This window comes from Stigmatopora nigra, chromosome 2, assembly GCF_051989575.1.
Source record: "Stigmatopora nigra isolate UIUO_SnigA chromosome 2, RoL_Snig_1.1, whole genome shotgun sequence".
Lineage (NCBI taxonomy): Eukaryota > Metazoa > Chordata > Actinopteri > Syngnathiformes > Syngnathidae > Stigmatopora > Stigmatopora nigra.
Window position 1 is genome coordinate 11,384,053 of NC_135509.1, and position 21,706 is coordinate 11,405,758.

General features: G+C 38.2%; 1 protein-coding gene across 1 annotated transcript in view; it reads right to left on the reverse strand.

The window, feature by feature from the left end:
- Nucleotides 1–21,706, reverse strand: part of cdh13 (cadherin 13, H-cadherin (heart)) — a 137,231-nt gene that overhangs the window by 6,010 nt on the left and 109,515 nt on the right. Inside the window, exons 9-14 of the mRNA XM_077710933.1 lie at nt 21,511–21,651; nt 16,555–16,737; nt 16,232–16,485; nt 11,903–12,045; nt 2,890–3,123; nt 1,680–1,898 (exon numbers count right to left, since the gene is read on the reverse strand). Of these exons, the coding sequence (XP_077567059.1) occupies nt 1,680–1,898; nt 2,890–3,123; nt 11,903–12,045; nt 16,232–16,485; nt 16,555–16,737; nt 21,511–21,651 (1,174 nt within the window). The remainder of the gene's footprint in view (nt 1–1,679; nt 1,899–2,889; nt 3,124–11,902; nt 12,046–16,231; nt 16,486–16,554; nt 16,738–21,510; nt 21,652–21,706) is intronic.

Consider the following 21,706-nt stretch of genomic DNA (forward strand, 5'->3'; position numbering starts at 1 on the left):
CTTCCATCTGACTCAATTCAGTCTGGGAAACCAATTTCCAACAGCTCACTCACTCTTCTACTAAATGGGGGGCCATTAACACTCAAGGAGATGAAGACACTGCTATGCAAATAAATAAATAAATAAAAAGATGTGTACTTCCATCCCTTTAGGCTGTGTCTCAGAAAAAGTTAAAGAAATTGACAGCGATGTATGAAACCGAGATGCATTTTGGCTGTTGACCAGCTGTGAGCATGCAATAAATGCATTGTTAATTTTGCTGCTTTATTTCCGTCTGTTTTTTTTTAGATTTGGTGAATCCTTTGCTGCTTTCCTGCACTTCAATCCATATTCTTTTACTCTTATCTACCCAAACAGTGGCAATCAGGCTTTCCACACTAGGGGTGATAAATTGATGGGTTAAGCATACTCAATTAAAATCAATCAAAAAGCAAGACATATCAATAGCAGTTAGATATTGAGTTTTGTTCAAAATAGTGCTTTGCATTTATATGTTTGAAATGTTTCAATGAGTTCAATGAGTTAAATCAATACACCTGAATTGAATTGTCATATTGCCATGCAAAACATCAATATCATATTGCAAAATAAATCATCTTGAAATTGATGATTTGCACCCTGAACATACAGTATATTAATATGCATTTATAGCCAAATTGATCCAAACCCTGAGACGGAAAAAGAGGTGGAGTCTAGATGTTGCATTGCACATTTGTAAATGAGAAGTTTGTGCCTTAGATCTTAAGCATTTTAGAAAGCTAGCACGATAAAGATAGGAAAACTGTCAGGGAACTGACTCAAAGACGAGTAATATGAAGCTGCCGTAGAAGACGAGTAGACTGTGTGACAGATGGAAGATCAATATAACAAGATCGAGAGAAGATGGGAAAGAGTGCTCAAAGAGACATGGCTGTGATTTTCTTCAATGATCTTTACTGCTGATGGTAAATCAGCAAAGCAATGAGGGAAAAACGCCTTCAATGCCTCCCTTTGGGGCTCAAATAAGCCTATTTTTCTGCATATTCCAGAGACTATTTTCTGAAGTATCGCCTTTTAAATGTTAGCATTACGACGCTCTTCTTTTCTGTATTGCTTTTCCCTTCCTCACCTCTAGTGAAGAATTTGCAAGCTGCAAGAACCCTCGAGAGAGGAAGACAGATTGTGCAGGCCCACCGAGTTCTTCATGATTTTTCTTATCAAACTAGCCGTTGGACATTTATTTTGTGAATGGAGGAGGCTGAATTATTGATGCCGTTGCTAATGGCCTCATGAGACAGCTATTGAAAATAAGTTGGTGTTCCTCCAGCATGGACAAGAGGGGCTCCTGAAATAGATGTGTTTACATAGTTAAATAAAAAGAAAAGGAGTGAGCCATAAATCTGGACTTCAATACTGTGGGCAGGGCACAAACTTTCCCACATTTATATTCCGAAGGTTATTACTGCGGGGTTGGTTCATATATAATTTATAGGTGGATTTATTTAACATTCTATTCAGAAAAGCTACTAAACGTGATTCATGGCTGTTGACAGGAATTTCTGATTCATGAAGCGGCATAGAGAATATCATCAGTAATAACTTAGAGTTGTTTTATTAAATAACAATAAAAAGTCATGAAAAGTATGCGACTAAGTGCTAAGGTGTATCATGAGGTTCCGGGTTTGTGTAGCGATACTTACAGGGTAGGAGGAGGATGACTGCTGCCAACATGACAAGAAGGCTGGGGTGGTGTGAGTGGGCGGAGCTACAGAGCATCTTGTTCTTCTTGCAGACGCAGACCTGAACTTTGACCTCCGAGTTGTTGGACAAAGGAGGTACCCCTGAATCGGTAATGAGCAATGGGAGCTGGTAGTTGGCTTTCTTTAGACTGTGGAGCAACATGATTTGGGAGTGTGTGGCTGAGAAAGAGAAAAAGAAAGCAAAGGATTGGAGTAGACAGAATATAGAAAGAGAGACAGAAAGAGGGAGAGATGGAGACTGAACTTTCATTTTGGATTATTATTCACAAAGAAGAAACCAATACAGGCCAAAAGCCTATGTTTCTCATGTCCGCCCTTTAAACACACAATGACAAGTGCCACAATAGTGCAAAAGCAAATATTTTCGTCCACCCTTTAAAACACAATGACAGGTGCCACAATAGTGCAAAAGAAATGTTCAAGGTAGAAAGAAACTTTTCTGAATGCATTTTCTGAGGCAATATTTTATGTTTAACCCTTTATCCATCCAAAAAAGGCCACTGGAAGTTTTGTAACGACTCAGCTGAAGTACTGAAGTTGTAGGTTCAGGAACCATTCTAAACCAAAACAATGGAAATTGGCATTAACTGTTGGTAAAATGTCATTTAACCTTGCTTGTGCCAGTTCCATACCCCGAATTTGTATCTGTAACAGGGATACACCATGTCACAGTGTTAGATGTGCCAAAGTGCTCCTTGCTGTGAAGTGAGTAGTTTTAGGATGACTGGCACCGTATCGTGCCAGTTTCGTACATTTGCTTGTAAGGCAAAACTATTTTTAGTTTATGTTTACGCATGCAGGCACACTCATAATTACTAACTGAGGAGCATTTATTCCTCCCTTCACAAGCTGTCAGTCAGAAATATTACCTGTGGGCAAGATTTAGCTCTGCCCTGTCACTCAAACACACAAAAGACATTGGTGTCGGTATGCAAAATCTCTTGTTTGTCTGCCTACAAACACATACACACACACACACATAGCCCAATCATTTCACTCTTCATCTCCAGTGCAGATTCTAACTTGTTTTCGTGTTTAACCGTATGAGTGCATGAAATAAATAGCAATTATATCGTACTGACAGATCAGTAATGTATAAATCCAGATAAACAGGGTAGTATATATGGTAGAATGTATGCAAAATACTCACAGTTGACACTTTTAACTCTCCAGGTTTTGTCCAAGCCTGGTTGTTTTCCCAACTCTATCTTGAAGGGTGCGCCATTGGGTGGGAGGTCCCTGTCCTGTCCGCTAACTATGGCTACATTCATATCATGGGCATCTTCACATACCCGTGCTACAGATGGCACTACAAAGGGTGCATTATCATTGAAATCCTCCAGGTGGATGATCAATGTGCCGGTACCTGTTGCCGGAGGACTGCCTGCACAAAAGAAATAAATACAAGAAAAAGAATTCATCAGTTTGCGAGACAAATTGGCCAAATAACCCTGGGAGTGTTGCTTCTGGTATTGTGCACTACTAGACTATATAAGCATAGTAGAAGAGGCAATATCCAGTAAAATAAAGTATGTTTCTGATCAAAATATTGTGAAGACTATTTTAAATAGGCACTGTCATTGTATTCAAGCTAGGAGATTCACATGTATTTCTATTTACAACAACATACCGGCAAAGTGCCATCATACATTTCATCTGTAGTGGTAAAGAGTTTTATATTCTGTTTAGTTGATTGATTTTTTTTTTGTTTGCATACTGTCCTTGGTTAAATTGTTATACAAGTTTGCTTTTATTTTCATTTGCGACATCTCTTTAACTGAAATTATGGATTATTGAAAAGAAATAACACAGCATCTAACATTGCTCCAGAGAAATATCTGCAATTAACACCTCTATATATGATCTATAATTGGGAAGTAGGTTCCTCCACCTTTCCTTGTTAATATTATTTGCAGACAATTTAGAGGAGGGAGAAGGTGATGTACTGTGGCTCTAACAAGACAGTGATTAAAAAGAAATGTCAAGGGGAATGGAATTTGTGTTGGCGACGAGGTACAAAAGTACACACAATAACATGACTGGTTTGGTCCTATTTCTAATTGGGTGAAAATACAATTTATGAAAAACATTGCAATGATGAAGTATAATGCCATTGGGAATAAAATGTCTAAAAACAAAAAAGACGGCAGGATAATAGCTGAATAGCAAACATTCACACACTTTTTAACAAAAAAAATCACAAGACTGTTCTTTAAAACATACACTAATCCTTTTAAGCAATTTGCAGTCCATCAGTTGCTTTCTGGTACAAATCAATGTGTAATTTTTCACCCAATAACTTGCTTGTAACATTATGGAACATGGCAACGAAAGAGCGGGCTTTCTGTTTTCCAGTAACCATGACAACTAGACTACTTTGGATGGATGTTTGGCCTGAACGTTAATAGAAAATAAATCACATGTGACAAGAAAAGACAAGGCATTTGTTCTATAATGTCACCGCAAACCAAATATTGGCCAGATGAAGGTACAAATAAATAAGGAAATATAATTTTAGTGTTAATCAGCTTATGTTGTAAAGTGACATCTATACTAAGACTTAAAATAGACACATTTTTGGAGTCATTTACATGCTTGACAAGCTGCAAACGAAGCTTGTCACCTCCTGTTCGCAAATGAATGTGGTCTACACTCAAGCGCTCGTGCATCAGTCAATTTTGTCTGCTTTCTCCTGCGTGACATTAATGTCATAAATGTTTGGATTACACACCCATTTCCAATTCCAAAAACCTTGTGATTCATGGAAACTACTGGCAAGTAGTAAAAAAAAGCACCTTAAAAGTAAACAAGTGAGGTTATGTTAAAAGTAAAACATAAAGAAGACTCCAGGTACATTAAACAAAGGGTAAAGAAACAAAATGAAAGGATGCAAAATAAATTATTCATGATGAAGAACAAAGTTGTTTTTGGTCCATAAATCTTTTTGGATGTCTTTGCTTTCCCCCCCACTTCATAACTAAATAACCGTAGCCCAGAGACACTTTAAAAAAGAAGCATCATTTCACAGCCTTCAATCTGGCAAAGATGTATTTCATTTTTTCCCCCTCCAGATAATGTATATGTCAGTCTTTAAGTCGGACAAAGACAAGGAAAGAAACATTGTCATTTGAAAATGAACCGAGTGACACAACAAAGCTCCAGTTCACTACATTTTCACATTTTTTTTTAAACAAATGACAAACAGGTCATTGCAAAGCAATCCGTTTTTTTAATGAATCCCAATAAGGTCTTAATTATGACTTCTGACCTAATTGTTGCTACCTTAGATTTAACCTGGCCGGTCCACTTGCCTAAAAGTCTATATTTAATGCACCTTATTAGTCATTTGGATGTGACTTGCTACCTTTTGAACCCCTAAATGTCTGCAATTTGCCTCGGGTGCAAGAAATAACACAGAGCGTGTTTTCCAGAGTTAGACACATTGTTCATCTTACTTATAGTTATTTTGCCTCCAACTGTTGACATCTGCCCGTGGGTGCATGTTTCATCACCCCGAAGCCCCGCGGCAAGTCCACAGATGACGGGCCAAAGCAGACTCATTGGCTCTTGTGCTTGTCAGGGATAATCCACATGTCGGGGTGCTACAAATTGAGATTTTCTCCCCATTCCTCCACGGGTACTATTATTTATTTATTTTTCAAATAAATGTCTCAAGTGCTGCTGCTACCTTTCTCACCCTATTTTGGCCTGGTGCAATTACTAGTTCCATTTATTTTTTTTCTTGCACTCTCTGAAGTAGTACAAGAAAAATTGACCTGTAGAAATTGTTGAGGGTGTAGAAATGATTACAGCGTTATCTACTACAGCCTTTTCCAAATGTGCCCATTCTGTAAACAGCACTTATCCTGGATGCCAGGAGCGCGACCCCCCCCACTCCCACCCTGTGCCATGAACACTGAAAGCAACAACAATCTATTCATTTGTCTATTTGATACCCGAGGTTTTAGAGTTAAGAAGTGATGTCTCTATCTGAGGTGAATGGAAAATTTCAATGCCACCCACCCACAAAAGAAAACCTTTTAAGTATTGTAATGGATCACTCTTTCAATTATTTTCCAAGAGATGGCTTTTTGAAGAATCCCCTCTTGTCTTGTTCACTTGTTTTCTTAGCAGTGTTTTTTATAATGTTTGTTGAGAAGCAATAAACTGTTTTGTAGGTGGGTCAGTTTCAAATGTGACGTCTAATACTGTTTGCCTTATTAACGGACTGAAGGGGGAAATATGAGGCCAATAATTTAAAGGAAATTTACATTATTACAAAATCAAATATGTACAAACATTGTTAGGGTAACGTAAAACAGCGGTCCTAAGGTAGTCAGGTTTTAAATACACCTGAAATACATCATTTCTCAAAGCGAACTGACGTTGATAAGCAGTATCAACTCATCAAAACAGAAGAAACTATCTTTACATGCACAAAGTCTTCAACAGGAAGCTTAAAACAGCATGGAACTTTAAACTCACTCTTTCCATGCAGATTAATTTGCAGTTTCTTGTAACATTACAAGCACAACAGACACCGTGCATGTGCCATTTCACACCTGAGCCTCATAACTTTATTGATAGAGCTATTGCCGCTGTTCATCCAACTTTTTCTAACTGCTAATTATTGCTCTGAGATGGATTGATCTCAGCTCTATTTTTAATGTGTGTGTGTGTAAACAGTGTTAGATCCTTGGTTGGCATATGGGCATGTTAGTTGTTGAAATTCACACTGGATAAGCCACTTTATTTTTACAGCATTTTTTTCACTGCATCCCCGGAGCGAAACCCTACCACATGACACCAGACTAATCTTATTGGTTGATCAGAACTGTAAATGAATCCAGCCACAGCCAATTACAGGAGACGCATGTCATCAAGAGAAATGACTTTAGGGAGAGAAGCCGTGTGAGGGACAGGTGGGCAAATTACTTTCCGAATCGAGTTCCGATTATCAGTTGTCAGCTGCTTATTATAAAAAGTGATAACGGGCAGGGGGGAAATGATAAATAATGAAGTGGCCCTGATACTCTCAGCCCATTTTACACAAACACATACTATAAGTGCTTTTCTTTATTGTGATGTTTGCAAATAAACCAGTTATTTATTTATTTTAGAACTCAAGCATTGTTAACCCTTAAATGCCTACTGGACAAAAGTAGGGACATGCTGTATTTTGGAGCTAATTTGATGTTTATTTAAAAAAAAATCTCTCAACAATACATAGATGCCAGGTGTCACTAATTTGCATCATACCCAAAATTAGATGGGGTTTTTTTTGGAGGGGGGATTTTTAAATTGCATTATTATTATTTATTGAGCGGCAAGGTGAAGGCAGGGTTCAAACATTTGCCTCACAGGAAAAGGGTGAAAATGAAGCTCAGTATTTTTCTCCCTTGTACAAAGCTGTCCTTTATATAGACAAAGACAACACATTTCTGTCGGCGAACAATTATTTGTGTGTGTTTTCCAATTCATTGGTGAACACAGAGACACATTCGGGACGTTGTGGCGTGGGAGTCCAAATTTGTGGAGGCAGTGCTAAAAAGAACAGTATGAATTTGGGCTTAATGAGGCAGTGCAACAAGGCGGGGGAGGTAAAACAGCATTGAGCCGAGTGTGTCCACGCTTTCCAGAGTGCTTCCCATTAGACCGCCATTACCTTGGGTCAAGATGCCTTGATTCTCAACCTAACGACGGGGTCACCCTCGCTCGTGACGACACAGGGTCATAATTGGCTGGTCAAGAACACATTTCAGAAAGGCACTTAACCTGCCTGCTCATGTCACTCTCTGTCTCTGTAGAGTCATTGGCAGAAGCGAAATTTACTAGAAGTCAAAGTGACCCTAAGGACAACAGAGGGACAAGGAAACATTCTGGCATTCACATCCGCCCCAAATTTCTATTTAATTTTATATATTTTGCAACTCTGTTTGTGTCGAATCCGTAGACTTAGTACATAATTTAGCAGGGTAACCAAAAAACAGGCCCCAAATTTTATAGGCATCATTTTGCGTGGATAACTGTGACTCCAGCCACAACTAGTTTATTTCATTCAAAACAGATTTAAAAATGATGGTATAAATGGTCTCTTCTTTATCCTAGCCAATGTACTCGAGATGACCACCATTCAGCGCAATGTATTTTATCAAGTCACAGCACAAATGGCTCTCATTCCCTCCCTGACGCCTTCCTTCAGTTCAGTGATGGTTCTGAGTCTCCCTGCATAGGCACAGGCACAAAAGCAAGAAATCTGGGGCGCTAGGGCCTGAGCTGCCAGATGCCCACTCAAAATCAGTGTTGAGATTAATCACATGGAGTCCAATGTTCACTTTCAGTCAGTCTCGGGAAATCTTGAAGTTGTTAGCGCTTGCTCCGTCTTGCTGGAACTAGAACAACCGCTGAACTGAAGGCAGCCATCAGGGAGGGGGTGAGATTCTTCAGTCTCTTTGTAATGACTATCTTTCGCAAGTTTGTGCTGCTGCGCCTCAAGTAATACACAGAGCGTGGTCATCTTGAGTACATGTACTAGAATAATAAGAGGCCAATGACAATAGGTTTTCTTAATGATGTTCTGAACAAAATATAAGTTATAGCTGGAGGCTAAAACAGATATATTACATCTATCTTCTATTTTCTCAGGTCGCCATGTATTGTACAGGCAAAATTGTGTAGGAGTACACATCTTTTGATCATCGAATCTGTGATTCGAGAATATGGGCTCTCAACATTCGCTGTGCACTTAAAGGCTTTTTCTCATAAGCGATAGCAGCATGCTTTTTTGTGGTGTAGAAACCCATTCATTTTATGTGTGGGAGCAGTGTGTTTCAAGCAGTGTTAAACGTGTTTGGCCATGATGGACGGCGCAGCAAAGGATAAGAAAATTTGCCTTGGAGAGACAGGTCCTACAACGGAAAATTGTTCTATTTCAGAGCAGCGAACTTTGAGTCCATTCAATAGTGAAGGTGCCATCATAGTGATATTTTGTGGTTTTAGAAGATGGATACCCACAAGTCTTTATTTGTTGCTTACTTCTTATTTCATGACACGTTTTGGGAAAGACATCTAATTTGTACCACCTGGCGGCATATACATATTTTCTTTCTACTTCATGTCAGGTAGAATTTCTTTTCAGCCAAGTGACTCACAATGGTTGCTCAGTTTGACTAACCTCAACAAACAACTCTAGACCATAAGTTTGAGACCCCCTGTAAAGATTATTCTATGTTCCTTTGGTGTAAGAATGTGAAAACGCTGGACTGACACTTTGAGTCATTATGTATTATTACAGTACTTTGCCGATGATGTGCGAAGCAGGTTGATCACAGAGGGCAAAAGGAACAACATTAGTCCACTTTCACATAAGCAACATGATTCCCAGTAAATATATATATATATATATATATATATATATATATATATATATATATATATATATATATATATATATATATATATATATATATATATATATATATATATATATATATATATATATATATATATATATATATATATATATATATATATATATATATATATATATATATATATATATATATATATATATATATATATATATATATATATATATATATATATATATATATATATATATATATATATATATATATATATATATATATATATATATATATATATATATATATATATATATATATATATACATACATATAAAATCTTTTTAAAAAGGAGTAAAAAAACAGTTGGCCTTAGACTTGGGTGCTAAAATATGTGATTGGGACATGCCTAATAACTACCTAGTACTGACAGTAGGGGTTAGTTAGATGCTTTTTAAATTCTGTAGAAATAATAAATCACCTCTTCAATTTGAAATCCCAATTAAAGTGTTGAGAAGAGAAGAATGTTTGACAACTTCTGATTCCACTGTCAATTCTAACCAGGAATATCAAGCAAACACTGATTGGGTGTTTTGTGCAGTTTTCTGGAGGCAGTGGAACCAGACACCAACATTATGTGCACATTTGTCCACATCTGCTCTGAACGGTGTGCATAATGTATTTTTGCCTCCCAGTGAAAAATGGTGCACACCGGGAGGTTGGTTAACACTTGATTCAGAAGCAGAAACAGTGAGCTACAACACACAGGAGCACAGTAATACACATGGCAACGACAAAAAGTCACTGAAAATTGAGACAAACACAGAATATAGTCAGTGAACTGTAATCTTCTACACAAACACACAGACATTGAAAACAAAAGACTCAAGGGGTGTGAAAAGCAAGAACAGCTGTTGTTCCAAGAGGATAGCAGAAAGGCTGGGGATAATTTGCTCGAGTGTTAAAAGCAGCAACTATGGTTCAGACTTTATAAAAACAAACAGTCCATCAAGTTCCCCACAAGCCTTCTTACAATAACGTGGCTCTGCAGGTTCTCTCAGTGCAAAGTAGGCTACGCATTCCCAATCCATTAACTCCAAAACAGAAACTCATTACTAGACAGAGTCTATGCAGACTGCATACAGTGGGGACGAAATAAGCATCGTAAATTGCCACCACAATAATAAATGCATTTACAATCACAACTACAAGCAATTCTCTTCTCTGTAAATATTCGACTGTGAAAGGTATGTGTACTCAAAAGCTTGCGTGCAATCAGGACAGAGTCAATTTCACACATCAGGAAGGGACAAAAGCTGCAGCTAAGCTTCAACTACCGGTCTTGTGGTTGGATGCTTTGGCAATAAGGTGAAACCGACAGACTTCAGACTCATAGTGGAAAAGTGTCCAGCGGACATGACCTCTGACCCTTATCTCAACATTGTCATTACTTCATACTTTTCTTAAATCCACCAATCCTTTCTTGTTTCGCCTCATATCACATGTAGTTGTTGTATGTTTGTCTTCCTTTTCTTCACCTGGATTACATTTTCTCACTCAATCGCTAGTGTGATTTCCACTCAGCTGACCTCATGGTGTAAAAGGACCTGACATAAATATTGAGTAGAGAATCATGGCCTCTGCTTTTCGACGCAGGCCCTTTGTTTTGTCTGACAAATGACAGAATGGAAAAACAAAGGATAAAATTAGCTTAAGGCTGTGTAAAAAACAATCTTAAACGCATTGTCACAAGGCTTGATTGCTTTGTTTATAGTGGTTTCAAAGCAAGAAATTAGTCATTTTGGCTTTAAGGTCCCTTGGAAAAGATATCATTAAGAGGCTAACTATTGGTGCCCATAGTTGGATGGGATAGGCTCCACCACCCCCTGCGACCTTTGTGAGTATAAACCATTCAGAAAATGAATGATTGTTTCACTCAAGATGGGCAACAGGTAGCCGATATCTTTCTGCGAGTGCTTATTTAAGGATCAGACCAGTTCATCATCAATGTAGATGTGAAGAGGTTCTGTCCTCCATTCATTCGTTCATGTTCTGTACTCCTTGCTTATATTCTCGACCTCTTTGTTTTCTTCAAAAGAGCTCCTCTGCGTCGTACCAATCATCTTTCAGCATTCATTCAGGCATTCACACCTGCCAAACTCACCAACACATGAACAGCATTCTGCCGTGTTTTAATAGAATGTCTCGGGCTCACTAATGGATCTGCCACGATCGCAGCAAGAACAGTAGAACAGATGAGAGTTCAGTCCACACACGAGAAATAATCAACAAGATTAAGGACGAAATGGACTTTTGAGGTTTTCTTAAAGCCTTGGGTTTAGAGAGAGATTCACCCAGTAGCTCCTCTGTCAATGCCGACTAGTAACCACCTCTTGTGCAGGAATTTGGCAACTCCTTCCATAAATGCCCTATTTTGCTTTGCCAATTGCAAGATGTTTAGCATTGGTGTTTATATAACAATTCGACATTTCACAGAAAATGTATAATGGAATAAAAGGTTTCAAATGAAGCAATACAGATATGGATATAGTATTTTGTCTTATAAACCATTGTATTTGTTTCCATTGATGGGATAGACGTCCAATCCATTGGATTTGGAAGTAGCTGACAGTGATTGAATGTATTGGACATGTATGCCGCTAAAACATTATCACTCTCTGCCAGTCCTCTGAATGAAATGGAGTAGATGTCTTCGTCTGTCAATGGCAGCCAATAAAAATGCAAAAATATTCTGAATAAGACAAAATGTACCCGTCTTTAGTTTTCGTTTTGACTTACCGTTATCAATGGCAATGAAGAGAGCTCTGTATTTATTGTCGTAAACATGAGGAGATTCACGGTCCAGAGAGGCCAATGTGTTGACAGTGCCTCGCAATGGGTTGACGGTCAACCAGCCTGCTGGATCTCGCAGCATGGAATACCTTGGGAAATTGAAAAATTGAGATTACAGACACTTTACATTGTCACTGTCAAAATAACACACCAAATACAATACCTTTTACAGTAATATATATTTTTTTTAAAGTGCTAATAAGTGATATAAATGTTGTAGTCCTTTCTTTGTTTAGTTTTTTAGTTTCCTAAATCAATGTTACTCAAAATCCAGCTCATTTAACACAGTTATATAACTACTTCCTCTCTTGAGAGCAAACTAAAGGTGAGATGAACGAGTGAGAGAGAAATGGCCGACAGCCAATGTTAATAAAATGTTTGCAGAGTTTGTGCAAGCAAAACTCATATGGACAAGGGTTTGCTGACTTCTGTTTGGCCACAACTACTGTGCACTTCATTTAAATTCACAGCAGGAAAAGCGTGAGATGCGGAACAGAAATGGTGGCGGAGCAGGGTGGGGGATGATGATGAGGGACGAAGAATGGGGTGAGGACAAGGAGGCTACATACTGTGAATGGGCCTGTAAAAGAAAAACACTTTATTTTCCCTTACTCTTTGCTTTATACTTTAAGATCTGCTTTTACACTGCTACCATCCGAGTAGCCTCAGCCAACTCTCATTTAGTTTCGCATCAATAATGAGGCAGCATTTATCTTACCTCTAATTGTTTCATGTAGCTAAAAGGATCGAAAGCTACTAAAGTGGTTAGTTGTCCGCTAAAGTGACATTAGTTGGTTTTTTTCCAATAGGTTCCCAATTTGTAGGCTAGAGACATCTTGTTTTGAGTACAAAGCAGTGTGATTTTAATTGATTGCTCTAGATTTAGTGGTGTTTATCCCAGCGATGAAAGTGATACATGCGAGTGATCAAGATTGATGGCTGACATTCACAAATGTCTTGTGATTACGTTCTGTGAGAAAATTTGACAGCATGCATTTATTCAAAATGTTTTCTAAAAATACATAATTCAGGTGGCATCCCATTTCCTTCAAAACATCGTTATGGTCATAATTTGTCATGCAGACATGTATCAGACCTCACTTTGAGACAAACTTGTTTCATATAAACGATGTCACGATGTGATGGAGGCCATCAATCAGACCTTACAGTCCATAACACGAGTAATTCAAATAAGGGAACGCAAAATAAAATGGGTAAATGCAATAAAAAAAGTGCAAATCTATTATTTTGACGATAATCCCTTACAATCAATATTGCTGCCATGAGTGCTACGGTGGCTGAAAAGATGCTTGAAAGAACACGATATTGTCCATTTGTCGATCAAAAGACATCTATTTGTCTTTTTTCATATGACGGTTTAAAGAACAAGAGATGATTTTGTCTGACCTGCATCCACGGTCACCCTTTGTGCCATTCATAACATTGATATATCGCACACCAAAGCCTGTCCTTGCATTGCATTGAGCGGCTTTCAGCCCTATTCTCTTACTTAACCCGTGCCTCTTCAAAGCTACCCCCCGAGTCTTAGAGCCTGAAATCTAAGCTTCTACTCTTCTCTTCTTTTAGGTCCCATGTCTCTCACTGAGCATTTGCCCACAGTGAGGAGTGAAAGCAAAAAGAGAGCTGCTGAATAATACATGACCTGGATTCATGAGATGTTCTCATTTTTCAAAGTAAGGTTAGGGACACAGCACACACTTTTTTTTTGGAGTGAGAAGACCCCCGAAAGAAGCTGCAAATGGGTTACCAGGGCAAACATTCATACATTCAGAAACTGAGTTGGACTAAGCGTTAGATAAACAAATACTGCGCACCCTGTTGTGAAATTTAAAAAAACTGCCCTGAAATGAAATGAAAGGAGAAAAATTAATCTTCGTAAAATCAGACTGGGCTCGTCTGGAAGGACAAGTTAAGTCTAACTAATTTGAACTGGTACCACTTTTGATTAGTTTTTTTATAATATTTATTATATATTTTTAATATTTTATTTATTTTATTGAACATGACCACAAAGAACACAATTGAATGTAATGTCACACGTTAAGCTATTAAAAATATTTAATTTATACAACTTCTCTGTCTCATTACCCTTTCGTGCAATTTTGCGCAGAGAGTAAAATGCCACTGTCATTGATTAAATATGTCGTATTAGCATAGTAAGTATATTTTACTATACTTTTCACACTTTCTGGTTGAGACTGAGAAATGGCATATTTTCAGATATGAGTCATGACTACCATAATTAATACTTTATATTTCACAAAGGAAGCTCAGTGGTGACAGTATTCCTAAGAAGGACTTTTTTTTCAGCTTGGTATGTTTAAATGTCAAGTGTTCATGCTGGGAAATGTGGCCCTATTTTATGTGCTGGTTGATTCATCTCGTATAAACTTTCCCACTTTCATCATCGACTCTTGACTGTCTTCTATTATGTCTGATTTTCATTTTTTTCATTACAAACTAATCATATTTCTCACATGAATTCATTCATTTTCTGTTCCATTTACCACAAGGGAGATGGGGGTGTTGGAACCTTTCCCAGTCAACTTTGGGCAGTAAGTGCAAGACACCACGAATTGCTTACCAGCCAATCGCAAGACACGACAAGGCAAACAACCATTCAAACTCTCACTGCATTGCTAGGGTCAATTTTAAGTGTTCACCCAGCCTACCATGCATGTTTTAGGGATGTGGGAGTCAAATCAGAGTACCCAGAGAAAACCCACATAGGCACTTGGAGATCTTGCAAATCCCACACAGGAAATTTGGATCCCACTAGGGAATTGAACCCTCAATCTCAGAACTTTAGGCAGACGTGCTAATCCCTCTTCCACCGTTCTGCCTTCATCACATTCATATAACATATTTCTAAAGCGTCTGACCCGGTAACACCAATGCTGTCATGGAAACTAAATGATAAGCACTGGTGGGTTGTTGGGTCACTTCTGTGACTAAACACTGGTCTTATTTACCAAGACTCCTTACATGGAAAATATACAAGCGGAAATCCAAGCTGTGCGTGCTTTGCCTCTGAATGACGACAGTGATCCAAGGCTCAGACGCATTGTGTTCCATGTCAAATTCATTTAACCCGTGGAACCTAGGGCATGTACCAACGCACACAGCATCATGCACACGCAGTCTCGCCCACACAATCAAACACCTGCACATTTATGCAGAGGCAGACAGCAGTAAAGCTAAGAGAAGTGAGTCTACTTTTTAGCCGCTATTTCATTCTGTGCACGCTCCCTCATTCTCCATTTGCAACCATCCCAGTGTCTGTCCTCAAACTGTCGACAGGTCACAGCACTGGCATGGTCACAATCCCTGGTGCAAGTCCAATGTCAATGTGTGGCGAGACGAAAAAGGCAGTGCCTTATAAGTGAAGTGAAGAAATGCATTCCGCAGATAACTGAGTTAAAAATGAAAGATGCTGGTATGCATAATATCCGCGAGACTGAATGATTCATATGGAAATGATGTTTTGTCGTGTTGTTTTTCCAAACACACCATGTTTGAAAAATAGGGTGTATTTGAAAAACATCCGTTTCTAGTTTTAGTTTCAAGTTTTAAATGTGAATCAGAAGCAGAAAGTTTAGCTTCACCTCATCATTATAATCCAACAAGTCTGAAACATTTCTATCTGGGGTTTCTGATATACTATACACCATTTGAGTCTCACAATTTAGATTGTTTAAACAGTTTAGTGTCAAAGTGGTAAATAGAGAAAATACAAGTTAAATGGAGTATTTTTAGATCAGGAAAAAAAGTCTTTTAAAATGTGACTAAATTGAAAATGCAATCACATCAGTCCATACAGAATACATTTATAAGCCATAATCTGCCAATTCATGTCTACTTTATTGAAATCAGTTGATTAATTCAATATTTTTAATATTATCATTCATAATTCTAAGTATTTTATATTTAAGAAGTGTATTGCTCACTCAATAAAGATGCTGTCTATTTTACTTAACTATTAATCTATTAATTTTTATAGTGAACAGGGCCACCTCAGTGATTTGATTCGTAATGTCACATTTGAGTGGCTTTATTTTTCGGGTCATTATCATTAGCGAGTGTTTAGTAAGGTCTATTTGTTAATGTCATCTAAATACAGGGGAAAAGATGATAACAATAAGCAGAAAGCAGGCCAGAAATTCAATGAAACAAAAAGTGTACGCAACATTGCACACCTACTGACAATATACAATACAGTGATGTCGTTCAACTATTTTAATTTAAGTTCCTTACCTTACACTCTGTAACTGTAATGTATCCGGGTCTGTGGCGTTAAGAGAGGCTACAAAGCTTTCCACTGGAATATTTTCCATCCTGGTCACAACCAGCGGGTCAGGGAAGAAGACCGGCCCTTCGTTGATGTCTAAAACCTTGACTTGAACAGTTGCTGTGGAAGTAGGGCCATAAGAAACATCCGGAATAAGAGGGTCTTCATTTTCCACTTTGATGTAGATCTTGTGGAATGCTGTGCCTTCATAGTCTAGAGGCTAAATAAATAAAAAAACATGTCAAAGCAAGAACATTTAGGAAAAGAAAGAAGTATTAGCCTTATATACCTTCACAACAGAAAGCATTCCCTCATTATTGTCTGGGTTGGTCTGAATCTGAAAGCTTCGTGTGGAATCTCCGTTGACTATGGAGTACACGGCTCTCCATGCACCCGTTGCAGGGTCATCTCTGTCATCGATTGTTAGGTTTAGGACCACACCTGTCGAGCCCTCAAATACGTAAGCTTCAAACTGCAGGAATAAAAGGAAAATCAACATCAGCAAGACAAATTGAATCTACGAAAAATGGAGAGAGGTACCTCATTTGCCCATTTGGACTTTAAATTGTGCCTGCTACGGTACAAATACATCAGACTCGGACAAACATTTTACAAGCCAATTTTCACCATGTTACTTTCATTGAATATCACCCTAAATGACAAAATTTTGATGACCACAAAACATCTGTAAGAAAAAGTTAAGGAGTGCATGTAGGCACCCAATTTTTTTCTCACCCAGAAACATGGATGCATGCGTATAAACCAAATGCCTCATTTTAAATTGTTGTTCAAGATTCACCAAACAGTATTATTTTTTTCTAAATTCCTTTCCATTTTTTTTACCCTTTCCCATTGTACGGATTTTATTTTGACACTTTATTCAATTCCTTCATTTAATTCAGCAATTTCACATGAGTGAACAGACACAAAGTAAAATAAACCCTCATGTCCTTCATCGTTAATTTCATCTACTGTTTCAAATTCATTTAACACTGTCCATCAAAATGCTCCCCACTGATCATGCTTGGCAAAAGGATTCAATCAATTAAATAGCCAAGCAGTCTGCCAGCAAAATTCAAAAAGGGCTTCACCCTGAATGTGAAAAGATACAGACACGGAAAAGATGTCGCTTCGCGCCTGCCTGTGTGCGATCACTGTCAACCCCATTATTACGGCAAAGTTTACAGTGTAATCTTGAACATGAAACATCCTACTTAACGACAGCACAAGTGAAGTGTAGATAAATGCATTTCTTCACAGCCCATGGTATTGTTGTTTCTCAGATTGCCTTCTTAATGCTACACCCCAGTGAAAACCATTCATTTGTCTGGGGAGAAACAAACATTGATTTTGTCTTTATCTTTCCCTTTATTTGTCCAATGCTTGTTTAAAGCACTTAAACCGTTCAGTCAGTTAATGCCTAGAGGCGAGAAACACAGTGTTAGTTTAAGGAGTGCACTCCAAAACAAAAGTATTGTAACAGTAAAGCTCATTTCTCAGTTATCAACATTGTAATTAAAAAGGGAAAATTCTGTAGCACATGCTCAGTTTACTCAGTAACGTGACTTTGTGTGTAAGTCGTCTCGGCAACTGACTGGTGCCAAATGACAACATTTCAAGACTGACTACAGCCTCCAACTTATCTAAATCGCTTTTTGGGTTATTATTTTCCCCTATGTAACCGATCTTCCTTCAGTTTTTTAAAATATCTTTTTTAAAAGTCTAATAAAAAATACATCTGTACACTCATGATTTAATGCTACTGCTACCATCATGCGTTGGAATAATGAGCCCGTCTGAGAAGTAGTCATTATCTTCCCTTTACTGTGTTTCAGATGAGCCCCATTATTTGAAGTCATCACTTGATACTTTTTTCTGAAAGCCTTAAAAATTCTATCCATGTTGGTGAAGGATCCATATTTTGTCATCCATGAAATGTTATGCCCAAAGTCGTTTAGCCTTTATATACAAATGTTTTAAAGTTTTAATTTTCTGGCATGCCTGAGTATTTCCATTCATGAAGTAGATTTTAGCCTTCACTCCTGCCTTCCGGATGTTGTTGCCAATAAGAGTTGTCACAAGATCTTCGATAACATGCCATCAAATGTGTTTTTAATTTTTCCAATTTTTTCATCTTGCAGTTTGTCGGCTATACATGTTTTCCTTCTTTTTCCAGACATTCCAAATCATTGGCGTGTCGTTAATAGATTTTCTTTTCTTTCGGCGACACCTTTCTAGTTTTCATCTTGGTAAAATATCTAACCATAAATGCTCATGGGCAAATCCAATATGTCTGTGGACATTCAGCACCCTGTATCATTCACAACCCTTGCAAGGATACGCGGTACGGAAGTGAATGAATGAATGATGAATATTTTACTTTCCCTCATTTTCTTGTTTTGCATTGGGACTAGCTAGGATTGTTGATTGTGTCTCTCCAGGGTAATTATGAACCGAATTTACTTTTTTGCCTGTGGTCTTGGCTTCATGTTGGAATGGCCTCACATGTCTCCAACCCTGCGGCTATTAGCTGCGAGTATCTTGTGGCGCTGGCGGCTCTCCACATTGCTACATGATTTATTCCTCTACTATGTTCGAAACCATGCCTCGTTGGCCATGACGTGTCTTTTCATCATCTGTAATCGTTAGAGTAAATGCTTTTACGCATGGGATGGCTTGTTTGAGATGGCCAACAGAAAAGCCTGATTGAAGCAGATTTAGAGGAACGCAATATTTCTATATAGTAATAGTAAAAAAAGCAAACTTTTGGGGAATGTGACATTCGACAGGGCAGATTTCACATGACAGCCTTCACAACAAGATCACATCTGAATAAAGCAAAGCATAAAGCACTGCCAAGTAATTTGACTGCTGTTTTACATCGCATAACAACTGACAGGAATACATGTAAAATCGTATTGTCTTGGAGATAAGTCATCCGGCTTTTGTCAAAGAAATTTGCCTCACATGACAATTGCCATTCAGAGCACGAAAGCATATGTATATCTGTGCTTCTTGAAAAAGCAAAACAAATAAGCCCGTTTGGGCAATAAAGACAAGGGCAGACATTGACTTCCGCCGCACCCTTATTTTCAGAAAAGCACCCCGAAACCATGGCTCCGATCAACCTTGAGTGACGGAAAGACTGGAGCTGTCCAAGACAAACACGTAGACACAAACATACACCCCCCATTCACATATAAAGCAATACATGTTGATCCTTTATATAACTCATCTCGCCTGACATACAGCCCACAAATCCCTTCCTATTGGCTCTTTTTTAAGATGATTTCTGGTCAACTGTGCCCCCGCATCACCCGGAGACAACAATGTGTGTACCGAAGCAATCATGCACTCCCCACACTAATCCGTGATACCCGTGAGCTATTCCCCCAAGAAAGTCGTGCACTGACAGCACCCTGCTGCCCCGTACATGGCGTTCCATCCATCATTGCTAACATCTTTATCCATGGGACAGATGGATTTCAGAGAATGCACATTGTCAGGTCATCATACAGGAGAACATTGTGGCGTGTTGTAGGCAGAAAAGAACGGGATTAGCAAGAGTGAAAATATATCTGTCTTGTTTTCATTAAGGTTGACTGACAGGAGGGATAAGGTCCATTACCATCTTGTTATGGGGAGTTAGGGAAATAGACTCAATGAGCAAATGTGCAGAATTAGCTTAAAACTGAGACACAATGTAAATTGAGGTAATTTGGGAGAAAGAAAATGTATATTTGAGTATATTCCTGTAAAAGTGTGGATAATAAACAATATTTTAAAACAAAAATACAGCTGTGGTGAGACATAAATTATTTGTAAAGGTTTATGTGCAGAATGGTGAAAGGATACAAGTCTCAGCAAAAGCTGGCCTTGTAATATCTACTGAAGTCCACCGATGCAGTGGGAGCAACAAACAATTGTACACTGTATAAAACCCCATGTGTAAAGAAAACAACAACAGATAGTTTATCCGAATATTTGTTGTCCTCCTAAAACTAGGTTGCTTAAAAGATTAACCTCAATTTTAGTTTGAATGTTTATTTGGTGACAAATTATTTACCTGAAAGAATCATTTCTGGCAAAGTCAATACCTAAATGAAATAATAAATAATTGAAAACATTTGGCTGGTGATACAAATGCTGCACAAACACACACTTGCAAATAAACTGGCTGTAATTCAGTGGTCAGTTGTGAGGTCATTTATAATTCATGGACAGGTTGAAAAGCACTGGGAATTGTGGGAGGATTTATACCGGGATCTTGCAGCGGTGTCAAACACTTGCTTTTTAAAGGCCGTTAACCGGCTCTGTTCCTCATGAGAAATGAGAACATTAACTGGGACACGGACATGGTGCACTCTGAACAGCCCTGCTAAGCCCTCTGAGCTGTAACATTTCACATCTGAGCTGTGCTCCTTACAAGTGGCCCTGACACCACAATGCATCATGGGAGGACTACAAGGGAGGTTGCGTTGGGGCAAAGTGTGATAAGTCGCAAAAACAGATTGCGCCGGAGGGTGTTTCCATTAACAACCGAACAACACCAGTGTTACAACGAAACCTTGGGGCGCAGGCAACATGATGCGGAGACTATCAACACATCCATCACATGGAGAAATAAAAAAAAATAAAAATCAGAATTGATTGGGAGCATACTCTAAAAAAAATAAAAATAAATAAATCAACACATCCATCTAATATTATGGCCGTCAGGCAGATTTAGTCTATTTTGCAAATGCCTTCAGGCAGTGCTGACTAAACAAACCGCTGCTTACTCCCACTCTTGTTCGTGATTTCCTTATCTTGCCCGTGCACCCATATCCACCAATTAATATGATGCCTTCTTATTTGTCAAATACATTATTTGCAGACTCTGTGATTCTTGTTGGCTGTACCTTGAGCTTTTATTTAGCATATTATTTTCCATACATGAAGGTCAAGGTCTTACAGATACTGGGCTTTCCAGCATGTGTAGGCAAGTGTGTTTGTGTGGAAAAAGGAAGGCACTATACAGCCACAAAATGTGAAATGGATGACCTCACACTGTTAAAAATGTGTAGGCGTACTAGTTCAAAAGTATTCTTCAACAGTTCACAATACTAATTATAAAAACAATTCTCAATAGATAACATAATGAAATATTACATTTATACATGAGTGTACCATATATGTCCAAATTGAACATCTTGTACATTCATTGAAATTCTCATTTTCTGGACTTTATATCATATTTACTCACCAATGGATGTGTGAACTCTGGAGCATGATCGTTCTTGTCTGTGATGGTAATGGTTGCTGTGGCTGTTCCTGTCAAGCCCACCTCACTTCCTGCCATGTCCTTGGCCACAATCTCAAGTTCATAGGTTGTGGTTGGCAGAGTCTGCAAAAACAAAGAGTGCTATAAATCTAGAAACTTGAATCTCAGAAGATAATTA